This window comes from Stenella coeruleoalba (assembly GCF_951394435.1).
Source record: "Stenella coeruleoalba genome assembly, chromosome: 18".
NCBI lineage: Eukaryota > Metazoa > Chordata > Mammalia > Artiodactyla > Delphinidae > Stenella > Stenella coeruleoalba.
The window spans coordinates 6,341,248-6,361,094 of NC_137164.1; the positions used below are offsets into that span (position 1 = coordinate 6,341,248).

General features: G+C 42.6%; 1 protein-coding gene across 5 annotated transcripts in view; it reads left to right on the plus strand.

Annotated features, from left to right (window-relative positions):
* Positions 1 to 19,847, plus strand: part of MTUS2 (microtubule associated scaffold protein 2) — a 491,802-nt gene that overhangs the window by 349,205 nt on the left and 122,750 nt on the right. For all 5 annotated transcript variants that reach the window (XR_013824765.1, XM_079902571.1, XM_079902570.1 and 2 more), the window contains one exon: positions 9,666 to 9,764. Coding sequence is in view for 4 of the 5 variants with exons in the window: in XM_079902571.1 (XP_079758697.1) it covers positions 9,666 to 9,764 (99 nt within the window). In the remaining variant the exon portion in view is untranslated. The remainder of the gene's footprint in view (positions 1 to 9,665; positions 9,765 to 19,847) is intronic.

Sequence of the window (19,847 nt, forward strand, 5' to 3'; positions counted from 1 at the left end):
GAGAGGAAGTTTCGTTAGGTGACAGAGTTCATTGTTGGGAGTACTGAGTGTCATGTGCACCAGGAGAGATCCAAAAAGAGGTATCTCTTGCACTGGGACAGTGCTTGGTGCCTACTTGGTGCTTAATAATGAATGAATAAGAATATATTTGGGGGATTACAAAGATTTTAAACAGATATAATATTTTCCCCCCAAACCCACTTCTTCATTCTTTTATCCTTACCTTTTCATAACAATCTTCAGAATTAAATCATCCCTGCTTTTATCCCAGGAAGTAATTAGGTCTCTGTTGTGAGTCTGATTTTTTTGTAGGTCTCTATTTGAGGACAGAGACCTCCTTATTTTACTTTAAATTTCCAGCTACAAGGTCTGCCCTCGTGCGTGCAATAAATGGAGTTGACATGGAATGAACCTTAAACAGGTTAAATCCAGCATTTTCTCGAGTGTATTCAGATTGCTCCCTCATTAACTCCATTCTCACCAACATCAGATATTCCTGCTGATTTTTTTTTAAAGCAGCTAAAACCTGTTTCCTTCTTTTATCCCTGCAAGCCCTCCTGAATCCTCTCTTACGCACTCTGTCTCTCATTTATACCTCATCCAGGTTCCTCTTTTATTTGATGTATTCGTATCTAGATAACATTTCCTTTCTTCATCCTATTCAACCCCTATAAATCTTCCCTTGAAATGTTCCCTCATTCTGTTTGTCTCGTAAGTGACATCAGAATCCCTACTTCCTGATGACATAGTTCATTTTTTCCTAATCACCTCCTCCAATTCCCTTCCTGATGCTCATAGCACTCGTTGTTGCCACGCTGACCTTTCTTTTTTCTTCTTGCTCCCCTTCATCTTCCCAACATGGCTTTTCATGTTGTTTGGGTGGGGTCTGTAGGGCTGGGGGAAGAATTAGCCCCGTTACCTGTGCTTTCACAGGTGGATGGAGTGAGAAGGTTAGACGGTTGGGGGATAAAGTCAGTTATTGTGCATATTTCTTTATCCTTTTTTTCTTATCTTTTCTTACTTCTACCAAGATTGATTTGCAGGGATTTGTGGCCTATTGTGGGTGAGGTTAAGAGCCTCTGCAAATTCCCTTTGATTTTTTTTTGATGTGCGTATTGTAAAAAAAAGTATATAGCATTCTTCTAACCGTTATCTTAAATTGAATTTTTCTTTCCATTTTGATGTGCTCAGTGAGGATCCTGACTTAGCCATTGACATTTGTCGTCATTTTTTTTTTTTTTTTTTTTTTGTGGTACGCGGGCCTCTCACTGCTGTGGCCTCTCCCGTTGCGGAGCACAGGCTCCGGACGCGCAGGCTCAGCAGCCACGGCTCGTGGGCCCAGCTGCTCCGCGGCATGTGGGATCCTCCCGGACCGGGGCACGAACCCGCGTCCCCTGCATCGGCAGGCGGACTCCCAACCACTGCGCCACCAGGGAAGCCCATCATATTGTTTTAAGAGGACAGCCTCGTGCTCATCCATCGCTCTTGATTGGGCAGCTTTAGTCACATTCTCACAGGTCCCACACAGGTGGGCTTGGCCTTAAGCATCGTGATGAACAGGTTGTAATAAACCACAAGGTGGGTCTTGGAATAAAACACAAACACTTGTCAGGGTCACTCAGATCACCGTGGAAGACCTTGTCCGCATGAGAAGCTGAGCTCGCTCGCTATTCTTCCCTCTTCCAAGGAGCTCTGTACACTTTGCCAGGGAGCACCTTCCAGCTTAGGCCTTAGGGTGGCGTTCTGCTGCTCTATTTATGGTGAAACGCTTTAGGGCCATTTGACTGTGTAGGGATCGTCTGGAAATGGGTGACTACCATCTGTGACCATGTTTCAAATGAAACTCTATGACTTCTTGTCTGAGACCAGAGTGAGGCTGGCATTTCTTTCCCCACCTGCCGCCTTCTTCCTTCCACCCCAATGATAGGGCTCTGGATCTTGTATATACACATTCGTTTATATAGCTCTGAATCTCAGCCTGTGTAAGGTACACAAGGAGTAGTTTTGGCCAATATACAGCCCCATGAGAGATGAGTGTGTATATGTATTCATTAAGGAGCTATTTCCACTGGCTGGCATCCTGTAATTCAGGTCTTGTTTGGTTGCAAGTTACAGAAACCCAATTCAAACTGCCTTAGCAAAAAAGAAAGCAAAAGATCAGAGAGATTTTGGCTCATATAACTGATAAGTTCAGGAGATGATGCTAATGTAAGGTGAGGCTGTACACGGTACTTAAACAAGGTCATCATCGATGTTTTCCAACTCTTGGCCCTTCTTTCCCCTTGGTTAGCTTCTTGTTCACAAAGGCTCTCCCCTTTGGTCAAAGATGGTCATAGGCAGTTCAGATTTACGTCCCACCAGCCTAGGTAGCTATCAGAAAAAGAATTCTTTTCTATTGGTCAAAGGCAGTTCGGATTTACATCCCACCAGTCTAAGTATCTATCAGAAAAAGAATTCTTCTTTAGTAATTCCAGCAAAATTCTCAAGGTAGGGTTCTCATTATCCCAGGTTGGATCTTTTTATTGCTAAGCCAGGATGCTCTGTCACACGGGTGTGATGCAGAGCTCTGATTGGCCAGGCCTAGGTCACATGCCCACCTCCAGATCCAGGCAGGTCAGCCCCACCCAACCACATGGACCAAGAGCAGGGAAGAGTTGGTTCCCCAAAGGTCAGCAATGGGTTCAGTAAATAGAAGCTGGTCAGGCCAGATAAAAGACATCCATCCACGAGAGGCATACAGTCTACGCTGGGTGAAAGAAAACAGGGAAAGCTGAATGGGCTCTAAGGAAAGACTGCTATTCAAGAGGAGTTGATGAAATTAGGAAAAGCTTCATAAATAAGTGACAGGGATTCAGGGTGCTCATATAGGCCAAGTACTGAGTACCTTTTTGGTGAGCAAAAAGAGTTTCTTCATTTTTTCATTCAGGTAGACAGAGAAGGTGTGATAGGCTGAATAATGGCCCCCAAATATGTCCATGTACTAGTCACTGGAACCTATGAATGTTACGTTGCATGGCCACAGGGACTTTGCTGATGCGATGAAGTTAAGGCTCTTGAGATGGGGACAGTGTGCTGAGTGATCCAGATAGACCCAGTGTAATCACAAGGTCCTTATAAGAGGAAGGAGGGAGGAGTTGGAGGATAAGGAGATGTAATGATGGAAGCAGAGCCCAGAGTGAAGTGCCTTGAAGGTGGAGGAAGGACCACAGCCAAGGAAGGCTGGAAGCGGATTCTCCACCAGAACCTCCAGAAGGAACCAGCCCTGCTGACACATTGACAGTAGCCCAGTGAGACTGATTTCCTACTTCTGACAACCCCCCACCCCAGAGCTGTAGGAGAATAAATGTGTGTTGTTTTTAACCACCAAGGTCATGGTAATTTGTACCAGGGGCAAACCAGAAACTCATACAGAAGGGCTTAAGAGAGGGGATGAGCTGAATTTGAGGATGATGAGGTGGGCCAAGCAGCTGAGGGAGAGACTGAGCCCTCCAGACTACGAGACAGCACAGTGGGAGCACAGAGCATCGTAGGGGACCACGGTGTCACAGCAGGGGACACGCAGCAGAGGAAGTGCAATCCTGGAGCTTGCCTGTTCCACAACACAGAACTGGGGCTTCCTACTGAAGACCAGGGAAAGCTTTGGAAAGCTTTTATTTTATTTTATTTATTTATTTTTGCTGTGTTGGGTCTTTGCTTCTGTGCGAGGGCCTTCTCCAGCCGCGGCGAGTGGGGGCCACCCACTTCATCGCGGTGCGCGGGCCTCCCACTATCACGGCCCCTCCCGTTGCGGAGCACAGGCTCCAGATGCGCAGGCCCAGCAGTTGTGGCTCACGGGCCCAGTTGCTCCGCGGCATGTGGGATCCTCCCAGACCAGGGCTCGAACCCGTGTCCCCTGCATTAGCAGGCAGACTCTCAACCACTGCGCCACCAGGGAAGCCCCTGGAAAGCGTTTAAAAGTAAAATCACGTAATTTGAAAGGTCGTCCTGGCAGCTGTAAGCAGGGTGAATTGACTAAGGATGAATGTGAGACACAGACTGAGAAATCACTTAGGAGACTTTCCTAGTTGTCCCAGCAAGAAATGAGGAGGACTTAGCTAAGGGAAACCGTGAGGGTGGATAAAGGGGCAGAATCAGAGAGACTTAGTAACCGATTAGATTTGGGAGGATAAGGCCGAGGACTCACTAGCTTCTGGTCTCAGTGACTAGGGGGACGGGTGGCCAGGAAAGCAGATATTGGAAGAGGAGTGGATTGGAGAGGAAGATAATTAGCTCCGTGTAGGGTGTGATGATCTGGTCATCCAGTAGGTAAGTGGTCATGTCTAGTTGACACCTTGAAACGGGTCTGGATCTCAGGAGAGGTGTCTGGGCCCATCTGGATTGGAAATAACAGATTTCTATAGTCATCAGTGGGTATAATTCAGTGGTATAAGCACGCCGAATGGACAGGCTCATCCAGAAGAGTGGCCTGGAGAAGGTCGAGACAGAATCCTGGGGCAGCTTTACTAGGCGTAGGGAAAGGACTAAGGGAGAGTGGCCAGAGGGGCAGCAGGAAAACCGTGAGACCAAAACTGGCATTGCTGGGTACTCTGGGATCTTACAGAGTAAAACGAAAGCTGACGGTATACTCAAAAAACATTTAAGCTGAGTCCAGATTGCAAGAAAACTGCAAGAACAGCTGTAAGTCTTGACTAATCGCCTTAATTTTCTGTGCCGTCAAGAGCTCCCAGAACCACACAGGAATTCTCCAGGCAGCACTGTGTTCCTGGGGGAAGGGTCGTGGAACTTCCGATCAAAGTGATTCTCGTAGAATTGGTTGCACTAGGCTGGTTTCCTTCCTTATCCTTTCAGAGAGCTGATAGATTATTTTCATTTTGGTTTTGGTTTCAGGCCTTTTATTTTTTATTATAAAAGTAATGTGTGTGCTCATCATTAAAAGTGGAGATAATGCAGAAGCATATTAAAATAAAAAGTAAAATTCCCTTGATCCTGCTTCTCAGAAGTAACCATTATTAAAAACATTTAAAAGCTAGTAAATGGAAAAAAAAAACTAGTAAATGGCCTTTCAGTTATTTTTATATATTTACAACTATAATACAGGTAACATTTTTGCGTCATAAATATGGGATAATACCGTGCATACTGTTCAACGGCTAGCTTTTTAATTTATTTCTCGTGGACATCTTTCCATGCCAGTATAATACAGAACAGCCTCATTCTTTTTAATGGTGGCGTAGTGCTACATCATGTGGTTATACAGTAGTTTATTTAGTCATTCCCCTGTGTGCATTTTTGGTTATTTATACATCTCTGTTGTTGTGAATAATGTATGAAATGTCTTTAAATGTGCATCTTTTCACACTTGCAGAAGTATTCCAAAGAGAGATCTGTAGAAGCAGAATTGCTGGGTCAAGTCTGTCACTGTTTAAATTTTTGATGGAAGCTGCCAGATAGCACTCCATGAAGGCTGGATGGAAACTCTTGAGACTCTGAATAAATACTTACGTTTAGTTACCCCTTAAAGTGTGGTGTTTAGCACACACTTTGGCCTTTAACTCTTCCCTTCTGAGTTCCTAGGAGTCTGGCTGACTTTCTGTGTTCGTTGAAACCTAAAATCTGAGCAGAGGGAGGCAATAGAAGAGTGAGATGATCCATAAGTGGGATACTCTGCAGAGTGGGCGTGGCTTCAGTGGAGTGGAGTCAGGGCTGGGCTTTCAGGACCCCGCCGGTCCAGCCTTCTGTAACCCCCAAATGCCTGGACATGGCCTGCCTTGAAAAGAGCCCGGTAGGAGATGGGCGGACAGTGGGGCCTAGACTGAATGGCCACGCTGTCCAGGGCAGGGTGTGTCCTCTGCTTGAAGTTTATGTCCTAGTGGGGAAGGTGGACAGTAAACAAACAGATGTGTGGATGTTTTGGGCGGTGACAAGTGCTGTGAAGAAGAATGAAGCAGGTGAGGGGCAGAGTGGCAGGTGGCAGGAGGGCTGTTTTACCTGGAGTGTCAGGCACAGCCTCCCTGAAGATTGCCATCTGCGCAGAGACCTGAATGAGCAGATGAGTGAACCAAGCCTAAGGTCTCGGGGAAGCATATTCCACGCAGAAGGAGCTCAAGCTAACGTGACCAGAATGGGAGGAAGTACAACGAGTCTGAGCACCAGCAAGGCTGGCAGTGTGGCTGGAGTGTGTGAGCAGGTGCAGAGGTGTGTGTGTGTGTGTGTGTGTGTGTGTGTGTGTGTGTGTATTAGCTAGGGTTCTCCAGAGACACAGAACCAGTAGGAGATATATACGTACATACATAGCATATTTTATATAGGAAAATAATATATATTTATGTATTAATACATTTATAATACAGAATATCCTATTATATTTATTATGAATAACATATATACTATTACATATATACTTTATATAATATATTTTAATATATAATTATAATAAATATATAAATATATTTTTAAATATATAGATTTTAATATATTTTAATATATTTATAAATATATATAATATATAAAAATATATTATATATTTTAAATATGTAATTATGTCTATACTTTATATATACTCATATATAGTATATATATAATTATAGAATATAGTATAGAGTACATATATAGTATAGTATAGTATATATTATATATATTATAGAATATAGAATACATATATATAAAAAGAGATTTATTGTGAGGAATTGGCTCACATGATTATGGAGGCTGAGAAGTCTCAAGACCTGCAGTCAGTGAGCCCATGGTGTAGGTTCCAGTCCAAGGGCAGAAGACTGATGTCCCAGATCAACCAGTCAGGCAGCTGAAGTTCCATCTTACCCAACCTTCTGTTCTACTCAGGCCTTCAACAGATTGTATGAGGCCCCCTCACACTGGGGAGGACAGTCTGCTTTACTCAGTCTACCAGTTCAAATGTTACTCTCATCTAGAATAAGGTATGACCAAATGTCTGGGCAACCGTAGCCCCATCAGGTTGACACATAAAATGAACTCCCACAGGTGTCTGATGTAGCCTAGGGACCAGCACTTCTGGGCTGTGCTGTTCACTGGCCCACAATCAGTCAGTGAGCCCTTGAAGTATGACCAGTGCTGGACACTGAAGTGATGTTCAGCACGTTGGTTTAAATAAAACGTATTATTACAGGTAATCGCACTGGACTTCGTACATTTTACATGTTGTTGGTAGAAAATTTGAAATTACATAAGTGGCTCACATTGTATTTCTGTTGGGTAGCGCTGGTCTGTAGGGCCTTGTTAGTGTGGCGAGGAGTCTGCATTTCACTCTGAGTAGCTTGGGAGGTGAGAGGAGGGTTTTGAGATTGGGAATGACTTGCTCTAAGTTGGGTTGAAGTTCATTCACCTGCTGCCCTGGGGGCATATGCAGTAGAGGGGCGGCGGTGGTGGTAGCAGAGCCGGTGGGAGGCCTTGAAGAAGGAGGAAGGGGCGATGGTGACCTGGGCTCTGCAGGGGCAGTGGGGAGGGGGAAGAAGTGATCAGACCTGGGAGATGTTCACCGAGGAGATCCAACAAGCTTTGCTGATGGACTGAATGGGGGCTGGGAGCCAAACAAGGTGACTCCTTGTGTGTTCGGCCTGAGCACAGTGAGTGAAGGGTGGAGCCGTTTGCTGAGACGGGAAGGGCTTGGGGTATGTTCGCTAAATGCGTGAAGCACCTTTTTTGAGAGTAGGAAGAAAAAAGTAGTGGCTAGACATGCAAAGAAGAGGTAAACCAACGAGACTCCAACAGTTTGTCCAAACAGAGGAGGTGCTCACAGGTGTGTGGGAAGAGCCGCAGGAGACAGGTGGACAAGGATAGAGAGCGGTGAGGCAGGTCCGATGGTGTCGGGAGAAGCAGTAGCCCAGTCAGGCGGCCAGAAGAGGAGACAGGGACAGAGAGGTTGGCTCCAGATACGTGCCTCCCTCTCCAAAGCCTGGAAATGATCTCTCCCCAGTCATCCACACACACACACACGCACACACACTTGCACGCACACATACGTATAAATGATCTGTAATAGTGCTTTTAAAGCTGTAAGGGAAAAGTTGACATATTTGAACATTTAAATATTTTAAAACTACTGTAGAAGGAAAGGTACTCTAAATAAGTTGTAAAAAGTGAAAGGCTGGAAAATACAATTTGTATAGCAGGCAAGGGATTAATATCCAGCATAAATGAAGAGTTCCTACACACCAGTAAGAAAAATGGGCAGAGGGTTTAATTAGGCAATTTTCAAATAAAGAAATGCACATGACCAATGTGAAAAGATTCTAAGTGTCTGGCAAAAATTGAAATGATGAGACTTCAGTGTCGGTAGGGCATGGGGCGTGTAGGAAGAACTGGCCTCCTACACTTGGTTGGGAGTGTAAATTTAGTTGCCTTTTATGGAGGACAGTTGGGCTGTGTCTGGTAATGTTGCAAATGAGCAGGATCTTAATCCAGCAAAAGTGTATCTGTGCGTTTATCCTGTAAAGATACTGGTACATGCGTACAAAGAAACAAGTAGAAGTATGTTTATTATCGCACATTTAGCTATTTTAACAGCTAACACGTGCAAACACTCTAAACGTTCGTCAACAGGAGGATGGGTAAATTATGGTACATCTTTGCCCATTAATATGATGTGGCATTTTTTTAAAGACCTATGAATACATGGTATGAAAAAGATCTTCAGAAGTGTGGGTACGTAAAAAGAAATTGCAGTATGGGATGCATTTAGCTAATTAATAGCTGTATTTGTATTTGGGTAGATATACTTAGAAATACCTAGAAGAAGGTTTGGAAGCGTAAACGCCAAATTGCTAGCTGGTTACCTCTGGAAGAGGAGTAAGGGTGCAGGGCGTGGGGCAAAGTGGGAAGTTTGTGTTCCGCTTCTAAGGAGCCATCACCATCTCGAGGGTTTATTTCTGAAACGACATAATAAACTGTGCTGAGGCGGAGACGGGTCTAGGTACACCCAGGTCGGCGTTATTCCTGATCTTCCATCCATCATTCTTGGACTTTCTGATGAAGGGGATGTGACGGGGAGGGTCTGTGCCCAGCACACAAGGGAGAAACGGTGCTGTGTCCTGAGTGCCTGGTCTTAGACGTGGCCCGAGCCCAGGCTGTCCCGTGCTGCTGCAGCCGGCTCTGCCAGCAGGTTCTACAAAGGCTCAGCTGCAGCAGAGAGCGAGCTCAGAGGCTGTCCAGGTCACCTCGGTGGACCAGCTGCGTGGAAATTAATTAGAGGCAGACTGTGTCCCCCGCGGCTCGACTGTCATGATGGTGGAGTCGTCAGCAGTTAGATTCGGCTACAGCTTCCTTCTCCATGTCACGAAAATTTGTTTTGGCAGAAGGAGGCAGGCAGACTGAGGACAGCACAGTTTTAATTCCCAGATAGTTTGTCAGGGTCGTTGGGGTGCGGTGACCTCCAGAGATAGGGGTGGTTTTCATCAAATCAGAGACAGCAGTGTACTTATTCCTCTGACCACTCAAAACGAAATTCCCTCTGCTCTAAACAAGTGTGTCATTCCTGAAGCACAGGGGGTGGTGGCCATAGCAACAAATCACCCAAATATTATTTGTTCTCTGTGCCTTTTGTTAAGCCTCCCTTTGCACACACAGTCTGTGTTTGTTTCAGTTGTAATGAACTCTCTTTGTTTCTTTTTCTCTTTTTAAACTGTGTATAGGAACAAAGAAAGAAGTACAGAAAGATCAAGATGCTAATAAACCTGCAGTTTCATCTCCTAAGAGAATGTCGGCTTCAGCCGCCAAGCTTCATTCGCCAGGTATTTAAGAAACGTGAACTGTGTTATCTGCGGAGACTTGAACTTGGAGTTTATTGTGTTCAAATGTCATTAGTGGAGCAGTGCCAGCCCATGTGGTATGAGTGATGGTTCCAGGGCTTGACATACACGTATGGATGTGTTCTGAGTCTAGCTGAAATGAACCAGCTGTTGGCATCATTTTGTCTTAAAACACAAAATGTTATGCTACGTTGAAGTGGTAGATTCTTCTCTGTGTAGGAGTATCTCCTATTCCAACAGAATATAAAATAATTTATAATTGAAAAATAGACTTTGGAGATCTAACTTCAAGAGAGAATATTTCCCAAAAAGAAGAAAAACAGAGAAATAAATGGTAGATATCAAATACTTGTTATTTTGTTTAGTTACATCCTGATAGGAATAAGCTATGTAATGTCACATGAAAGCTGAAAATGGTTTATTAAGAAAACTCATGCTGTAAGGTATCAACCCCTTTGTAGAATAGAGTGCGATATAACCTCAGAACATTTTCTTTAAGCACACAAGTAGTAGCAGTAATAGCAGCTAATGTTTGAGTTCTTACTGTCTACCACGCACAGTCCTAAGCTCTTTAGATAGATCCATGTATTTAAGGCCCACAGTAACTGGGAGACAGGTACTATTATTGCCTCTCCCTCTACACGTGAGGAAATTGAGGTACAGAGATTTCTGTTAATTTGCCCAGAGCCACAGGAAGTAAGTAGTAGAGTATTGGTTTGAATGCAGACACTCTGAATCCCAAAACTGCACTCTTAGTTGCCACACTGTTAACCAGAAAGCTTGGAGAATAGTGAACTTTTTAATATTTCTGGTAAATTAAAAATGCATAGGAAGTAATCCAAATCCACACACGAGAGGGTCAGGAGACAAAACCTGTTACCAATCGAAAGTTCGTGTGCATGATGCCCAGCGAGGCCAAACAAACGGAGATTTCGGAGTTTGGAGTAGAGAAAGGTTTAGTGCAGGGCCACGCAAGGAGATGGGTGGCTTGTGCCCACAAGACCCCCAGCTGCTCAAAGGGTTTCAGCAAAGCATTTTTAAAGGCAAGGTAAGGGAGGGGCGCGGTTAGTTGTTGCAAACTTCTTGGTGTCGAAATCCTTTGTTCTTGCAGCTGTGGGTGTAGGTCAGGTTAGGCTGTTCCTGTAAACCTCCAACAAGACAAATGCTTTTCTCTGTTCTGCAACATTTTTTCTGTATAAGAATGACCTTCTTAAAGGTCAGCGCCTTGAGAATAGGCTATCCTGTATAGTTCAGGCTATAGGCAACATTCTTTTACAAAAGGTGCAGAGCCAGCATGACTAAGCACAGGCAGCAAAGCAAAAGAAACAGATCTAATATGGAGTCAGATTTGTTCTTCCCTATTACAAGCCCAGTGCCTAAAGAGGGTGGGAGATGAGATCAGAGAACCCTTCATAAATCTGGAATTTCTGAAGGGCAACACCCTCACTAGACAAATTAGGAAGGGAAAAAAGCTCACCCTGCAGGAGTCTGGCCTATTGTGCTTTGGCTCTGAGAGAAGGTGGGAAGGGAACCAGTCCTCCCTTAGGAAATCCTCACCTCAATCCGCCCTGCCTCAATCAGGGAGCTGGAATGCCTGCTACCGCTACAGTCTGAAAATTCAACTTAAAATGCTACAGTACTTGTGTCCACTTGGTGAATAAAATGTGAAACTGCTACACACACAAGGAAATAAGCCACTGTGAGTGAGGTCCTTATATTGTAAGTAGATGGATAAATTGTGGTATTTATACAGTGGAATTCTATTCACCAATAAGAGAGTAAAGATGTTTTACATTGTGTAATTTCAGACTTGGTTAAGTTAAACTATACATGTTAACATTTTTAGAATTACCAATAAAATAGAGTTCTGAACCAGTAAGGGGAAAAGTTGAAAAGAGGGGTTAAGAAAAATTTATATAAATGAAAGCAAAAGAGGGAGAAAGGAAAAAGAAAACAGGAAGAGGAAGAGAGAGGAAAGAAGGAAGGGAGGAGGTAGGGATATGGAAGAAATTGAAAGAATAAAATAAGGTATTAGAAATGAATTCAGGGACTTCCCTGGTGGCGCAGTGGTTAAGAATCTGCCTGCCAGTGCAGGGGACACAGGTTCCAGCCCTGGTCAGGGAAGATCCCACATGCCGCAGAGCATCTAAGCCTGTGCGCCACAACTACTGAGCCCGCGTCCACAACTACTGAAGCCTGTGTGCCTAGAGCCCATGCTCTGCAGCAAGAGAAGCCACTGCAATGAGAAGCCCACACACCACAACGAAGAGTAGCCGAGCTGCCGCTCGCCGCAACTAGAGAAAGCCCGCGCGCAGCAACACAGCCAAAAATAAATAAATAAATTTTTTTAAAAAAAGAAATGAATTTAAATATGTCATAATGAATGTACATGAACTAAACTCTTAGACTGAATCACAGATTTAGATTAGCAGACTGGATTCATTTATTAAACAGTCACACAGTATTTATTAAGTGCACATTGTATGATGTAAAATCTAGCTTTAGACTGTTTTACAAAGTACACACCTAAAATAGAAGAATACTAGGGAATTCCCTGGTGGTCCAGTGGTTAGGGCTTCACACTTCCATTGCAGGGATCTTAGTTCCTCAACGGGTTCAATCCCTGGTCGGGGAACTAAGATCCCTCATGACACGTGGCAAAAAAAAAAAAAAAAAATCCTAAAAGGTTGAAAATAAAAGGACTGAAATATTTATGCCAAGAAAATATGAAACAAAAAAAAGTGTATGGTATTCTGTATTGAAACATCTTTATTTGGTGTAATTAATAAAGATTAAACTACACATATTGAAAGTGTACAGTTTGGTGAGTTTCGACATGTGTATGCACATGTGAAACCATCACCACAGTCCAGACGGCAGACGTGTCCACCATCCCCTGGAGTTTCCTGGTGCCCCTTTGTCATCCCCTCCACCTAGCCCTCTGCACCCACACCCCAGTCCCCACTCTGTCCCTAAAGATCAGTTTGTATTTGCTAAAGGTTGATACAGATGGAATCATATATACTCTACTTTTATCTGGCTTCTTTTACTCAGCATGGCTTTTTTGAGATCTATCCAACATGGCAATAGTCCATTCCTTTTTATTGGTGAATAGAATTCCACTGTGTAAATACCACAGTTTATCCATTTACCTATTGAGAGACTTCGGGGGTTTTTCCCCAAGGATTTGGCTGTTATAAATGAAACTACTGTGCACATTTGTACAAGTCTTGGTATGGCCTTCTGCTTTTAGTCCTCTCGGCACATAGCTAGGAGTGGAATGCCTGAGTCATATGGTAGCTATGTGTTTAACTTTTTAAAACTGTTTAAAAGTTTTCCAAACTGTTTTCCAAAGTGGTTTTACCATTTTATATTCCCGTCGGTGGTGTCTTAGAGATCCAGTTTCTCCACATCCTTGCCAACCCTTGGTATGGTCAGTTTTTTTAATAGTATGCATTATAGTAGGTACACAGTGGTATCTCGTGGTTTTAATTTGCATTTCCCTAATAACTAATGATGTTATAATGTTGAGCATCTTTTTGTTTATTTGACATCTGTGTATATTCTTTGATAAAATATATATTCCAATCTTTCATCATTTGGGTTTTTTTGGTCTTCTTTTTATTGAATTTTGAGAGTTTTTATATATTCTGGATACAGTTTTTTCAGCTATGTGATTTGCAATTTTTTCTTCACAATTTGTGGCTTGTTTTGCTTCTCTTAACAATGTCTTTTGAATATTAGATGTTCTTAATTTTCAAGAAGTCCAATTCATATTTTTTTCTTTTATGGACCGTATTGTGAGTGTTATCTAAAAAATCTTTGCATAACCCAAGGTCACAAAGATTCTCTCTTACATTTTATTCTAAAAAGATTTATAGTTGTAGGTTTTATATTTAAGTCTATGATCCATTTAATTTAATTTTTGTATATAGTGTGAGGTATGGCTTGACTCTCTTTTCGCAGAAGGATATACAGTTGATTTCTACTCTGACCATTATTATTTCTCTTCTGCTTACACTGGATTTAATTAGTTAATGTCATTAATTTGAAGTCTTTCTGCTTTTCTAGTGTGCACTTAGTACAGTAAATTTTCCTCTATGTACTGCTTTTAGATATATAATTTACAAATTTTGATATATTGGGTTTTCATCTTCATTGAGTTCACAATATTTTCAGGTTTCCCTTTTTGATTTCTTGTGTCCCCTTGATTATTTAGAAATGTGTTTTTTTAGTTTGCAAGTATTTGGGACTTTCCAGAGATCTTTCTGATTTTATTTCTAATTTAATTCCATTGTGGTTGGAGAACATACTTTGGATGACTTGAATCCTTTCAAATTTATTGAGACTTCGTCTTATGACCCACACCAAGGGCTGTCTTGGTGAATCTCTCATATGTGCTTAAAAAGAATGCCTTTTCTGCCGTTTCTGTGTGGAATATTCTACAGTGTCATAGTTCAAGTTTGTTGATAGCATTGTTCAGGTATGCTATAGCCTTACTGATTTTCTGTCTACTGTTCTATCGGTAATTGAGAGAAGGTTATTGAAATCTCAGAGTATAATTGGGGACTTGTCTTTCTCCTTTCAGCTCTGTCATCATTTTGCTTTGTGTATTTTGAAGCTCTGTTATTAGGTATATAAATGTTTAGGATTGTTTATCATTTTGATGAATTTTCCACTATCGTTATGAAATGAACCTCTATCCCTGGTAATATTCTTTTCCCTGAAGTCTACTTTATTCAATATTAATAGTGCCACTCAGCCTTCTATTCATTTCAGCATGGAATACCTCTTTCCATACTTCTCCTTTTCATCTATTTGTCTCTTTATATTTAAGTTGGTTTTTTATAGGCAGTTTATCCTTGGCTCTTCCATTTTTATCCAGTCTCAAATCTCTACCTTTGATGTACATTTAATGTTATTGGTTTGATTGGGAGCAAATCTACCATCTTGCTATTATTTTCTATTTATCCCACATGTTCTTTTTTCCCCCTATTTTACTACCTTCTTTTACATTACTTATTTTTTATGATTCCATTCCTCCCCTTGGTTGATGTATTAGCTACCTATATCTTGTCGTGTTATTTTAGTGGTGGTTTTAAGGTTCAGAGTCTACATCTTTACACATTCTAGCTTCAAGTGTATTATTATATCACTTCACATATAGTATAAGAGTTACAACAGTATGCTGCCATCTCTCTCCTCCTGGCATTTGTGCTACTGTTAGCAAACATTTTCCTTCTACGTATGTTCTGTGTATAAACCCACACTACAGTGTTATTTTTGATTATCAGCACTCAGTTTTCTTCTTAAGCAAAAGTCTTATAGATTTACTCAATTAGTTCTCACTGCTGGTGTTCTTCATTCCTTTATGTGGATCCAGATTTCTATCTGGTATCATCTTTCTTCTACCCGAAGGATTTCCTTTAAAATTTCTTATAGTGGAGGTTTCCTGGTGATAAAATCTTCCTGTTTTTGTTTACCTTCATCTTTGAGAGATAACTTTTATTTTGTTCAGAATTCAAGTTGGCATTATTTTTTTCTTGAGGTATTTAAAGATGTTGTTCCACTGTCTTTTGGTTTGAATGGTTCCCAATTTAAAATGGACTGTCATCCTTATCTTTATTTCTCTGTGCCTGTGTGTCTTTTTCTTCTCTGACTGCTTTAAAGATGTTCTCTTTATCACTGGTTTGGAGCAAATTGATTACACTATACTTTGGTGTCATTTTCTTTGTGGGATTTTTTGTGTGTGCTTGAATTTTCTTGAGATTGTTTGATCTGTGGGTATGTACGTTTCATCAAATTTGAAAATTTTTGCCCATTATTTCTTCAGAAATTTTCCACCCTAACAGCCTCATCTCCAGGGACTCCAATTATGCATATGTTAGGCCCCTGGTAGTTGCCCCACACCTGTCCAAACTGATACTCTGTTCATTTCTTTCAGTCTTCTTTCTGTGTGTTTAATTTTGGCTAGTTTCTCCTGCTATATGTTTGCTAATCTTTTCCTTTCCCTTTTCTTTTTAAAAAATAACACCCGGGCTTCCCTCGTGGTGCAGTGGTTGGGAATCTGCCTGCCAATGCAGGGGACATGGGTTCAAGCCCTGGTCTGGGAAGATCCCACATGCCGCGGAGCAACTAGGCCCGTGAGCCACAACTACTGAGCCTGCACGTCTGGAGCCTGTGCTCCACAACAAGAGAGGCCGCAACAGTGAGAGGCCCGTGCACTGCGATGAAGAGTGGCCCCTGCTCGCTGCAACTAGAGAAAGCCCTCGCACAGAAACGAAGACCCAACACAGCTAAAAATAAATATAAAAATAAATAAATAAAATTTAAAAGTAACACCCAATTATTAGTTCTGTAGGTCACAGTTCCACAGGTCAGACATCCAGGTGTAGCTTCACTGGGTTCTCTGTTCAGCGTATCACAAGGTTGAAATCATGGTATCGGCTAGGCTGAGTTCTTGAATAGATGCTCTGGAGAAAAATCCACTTTGAAGCGCATTCAAGTTGTTGGTAGAACCACTTCTTTGTAGTTGTGGGACTGAGGTCTCTGTTTACTTGCTGGCTGTCTGTAGGGGCACTTTTAGCTCTTAGGGCCCCCTCATTCCTTGCCATGCAGCTCCCTCCATCTTCAAAGCAGTAATGGTGTGTTGAATGCTTCTCAGGCCTCAAATCTCTGACTTCCCACTCTGCAACCAGTTGGAGAAAAGTCTGCTTTTAACAGGCTCACCTGATTAGGTCAGGCTCACCAAGGATAATCTCCCCCTTTGTATATAATGTTACATAATCGTCCTATTCACAGATTCCACTCACACTCAAGGGCGTTCTGCAGGTGTCTTAGTCAGCTCAGGGTGCTATAACAAATACCATACCGGTGGCTTAAACAACAGAAATGTATTTCTCACAGTTCTGGAGCCTGGGAGGGCCAAGATCCAAGTACTGGCTGATTTGGCTACTGGTGAGGACCCTCTTCCTGGTTTTCAGGTGGATGCCTTCTTGCTGTGTCATCATGTGGGGGAAAGAGGTAATCTCTCTCGTGTCTCTTCTCTCAAGACCACTAATTCCATTCATGAAGGCTTCACCCTCATGACCTAATTACTTCCCAAAAGCACCACCTCAGAATACCATCACATTGGGGATTAGAGATTTAACATATGAATTTTGGGAGAACCCAAACATTCAGTTCAAAACAGCAGGATATGCATGCAAGGGAGCAGAAACACGCGTCCAGATTACCACAGGGGAATTTCAAGCCAGCTTTGGTGAACAGAAACCTATGTAGTGGATAATGGACAGACCTGGGGGCATAGTATTTTGGTTCCAGCCTCCCCTCCTTGCTTCCTTCATCCCTCTCTGAGGGTGACTCTCCTTTCTTCAGATTACTGGATACCAAAGAAGAAAGCGAACTGGACCAGTGATGCCTATATCAGGCCTTGAACCTTCTACTGTCATCTGGGTGAGGAGTGGCTGGTGAAGTTGAGGTGTGCTCCCCTCCCCTGCTGATCTGTAGATAAGCTGAGGATGGTCACTGTGTTTTATGTCATCAGTCCCATCCCCAAAACAAAACAAGCCATAACAAGAAAATTCCCCTGACCTGCGTATTTCTGACCCACTTCTCTCCCCACCTTTGTAGCCAGGCTTGGGAAAGAGTCTTCCATGATCCCCGTCTTTGTCCCTTTGCTTACAAGGGACTCCTCCCGTCGCTGCCGGCTAGCGCCACACCCCACCCCGCCCATTCCACTGCCCTGCAAAGGCCACAAGGGACCTCCTGGGTATTCGGTCTAAGTGGACATGTCCTGTTCCTTATCACATCTCTGTGGCATTTGGCATTATTGATCACTCCCTTCCTGAAACTTTCCTTCCTTCAATCTGTGACACCAATTCCTACTGGCTCTCTTCCTGCATCTGAAAATGCTTACACTGAGTTGCCTTCACTCGAAACTCTTCTGCAAATTCTAAAGGTTGCCAGGTTGCTTGGCCCAAAAGAACAGACTGAACCAGGTTCAAATCCTGGCTCAGTAGCTCACGTGATATATGACTTTGGACAAATAACATAACTTCTCTGAGTCTCAACTGCTTCTTTGGTAAAATAGGAATTATGTCTGTGCTGCAGGTCATGGTCATGTGCTGCACCAACATATCAGACCTGTTATCCTTCCATGACTCTAAGCTTCTTGATAGCAGAAAGCATATTTTAAAGGGACACAGGACATTCTGAGGCAGCTGTTTTGACCCTGGCATTTTGATAAAACGGCAGCAAAGCGCCCTGAGTCCCCCTGTCCAGACGGGTCTGTCAGAACATTCTGACTGAGTTTCTTTGTTAGCTGAACTGTAGTTCACATACTGTACGTTTCACCTTTTTAAAGTGTACAATTCAGTGGTTTTTAGTATATTCACAGAATTGTGCAGCTGTCACCACTACTTCCAGAGCATTTTCATTTACTCCCAAGAGAAACCCACACCCCTCAGCAGTCACTCCCATCCCCTGCTTTCCGCAGCCCCTGACAACCACTAGTCTACTCTGTGCTTCAGGGATGTGCCTATTCTGGACATTTCATATAAGTGGAATCATACAGTATGTGCCCTTTTCTTTCAGTTTCTTTCATTTAGCATGTTTTCGAGGTTCATGCATGTCAAAACATGGATCAATATTTCATTCCTGATTTTGTCTAAATAATATTCCATTACATGGATATATCATATTTTGTTTATCCACTCATCAGTTGATGGGCATTTGAGTTGTTTCCAACGTTTGGCTACTGTGGGTAATGCTGCTATGGAAATCCATGTCATTAATCTTTTCTTATGCAGTGTCTAATCTACTCTTAATCCCATCCAGTGTATTTTTCATCTCAGACATTTGAGGTTTTAATCTCTAGAATTTTTATTTAGGTCTTTTTTTTTTTTGTCTTCTTTGTTTCTACTTGACATGTTCAATTGTTCCTCCAGCTTCTTGATATATGGCATATAGTTATAATAACTGTTAATCACAGGTGTCATTTCTTGGCGGGCTTCAAGTGATTGCATTTCCTCCCAATTACGGGTTGCACATTTGCATGCCTGAATATTTTTTTAGCTGACAGACGTTGTGAATTTTTCCTTTTTGGGTACTGGATGTTTTTTAATCCTGTAAATATTCTTAAGCTTTGTTCTTGGGTGAAACTATGTGACTTGGAAAGAGTTTGAGCATCTTGGGTCTTTCTCATCAGCCTTGTTACGTGGTCCCGACTAGCGATCAGTCTAAGGCTGATTTTAGCACAGCACCAGGGCGTGACCCTCCCGGGTGTTCAGATGCCCTGGGAATCGTGAGGTTTTCCACTCTACCAGTGGGACAAGAACTAATCCTGGCCTCCTGTGAGCTCTTGGGAGTGTTCCCTCTAATCCTGCTTGGAATGCTTTCCCTGGCCTTGGGCACTGTCCTCACAGGCTGCACTGATCAGACTTGTCCAGATACTCGAGGGGTCCCTCTGTGTGTCTCTGTCTGTCTCTGTCCTCTTGACTACTCTGACCTGTAACCTCTGACCTCTGAACTTCCCGAGCCCGCAGCTCCACCTTCCCGACTTGGGGAAGCCACCAGGCTCCCCGTGGGTTTCCTCTCTGTGCCATGGCCTGGAAGGCCACCCAGGCCATACGGTCAGGTGATTGTAGGGATTGTGGGGAGCACTTCATTTGTTTTCTGACTCTGGGGCTCACTGTGCTTCATTTCCTAATATTTAATGTCTTGAAATCCACTGACTTATATATTTTGGTCAAGTGTTTTGGGTAGTTTCAGATGAGAAGGGAAATCCCATCCTTCATCTTGGCCAGAAGTAGCTATAATTTTTAATATAAAAATTAAGCAATTGCTATAATACTATTAAACCATGATTTTTCACCCTCAAAGAAAGGAGGCAGTCAGATTTACCTTCATAAATAGCACTTGTACTTCTGGTAAATAATAAGAAATTTCCTGAAGATGAGACTATTTTACATCAGTTTTTGTCTAGAGCGTGGATTATAGTAACAGATTTTTCATAGTTGTCTTTGGAAACTCTGCTTGTAACATCCTTTTTTTTTCTCTCTCTTT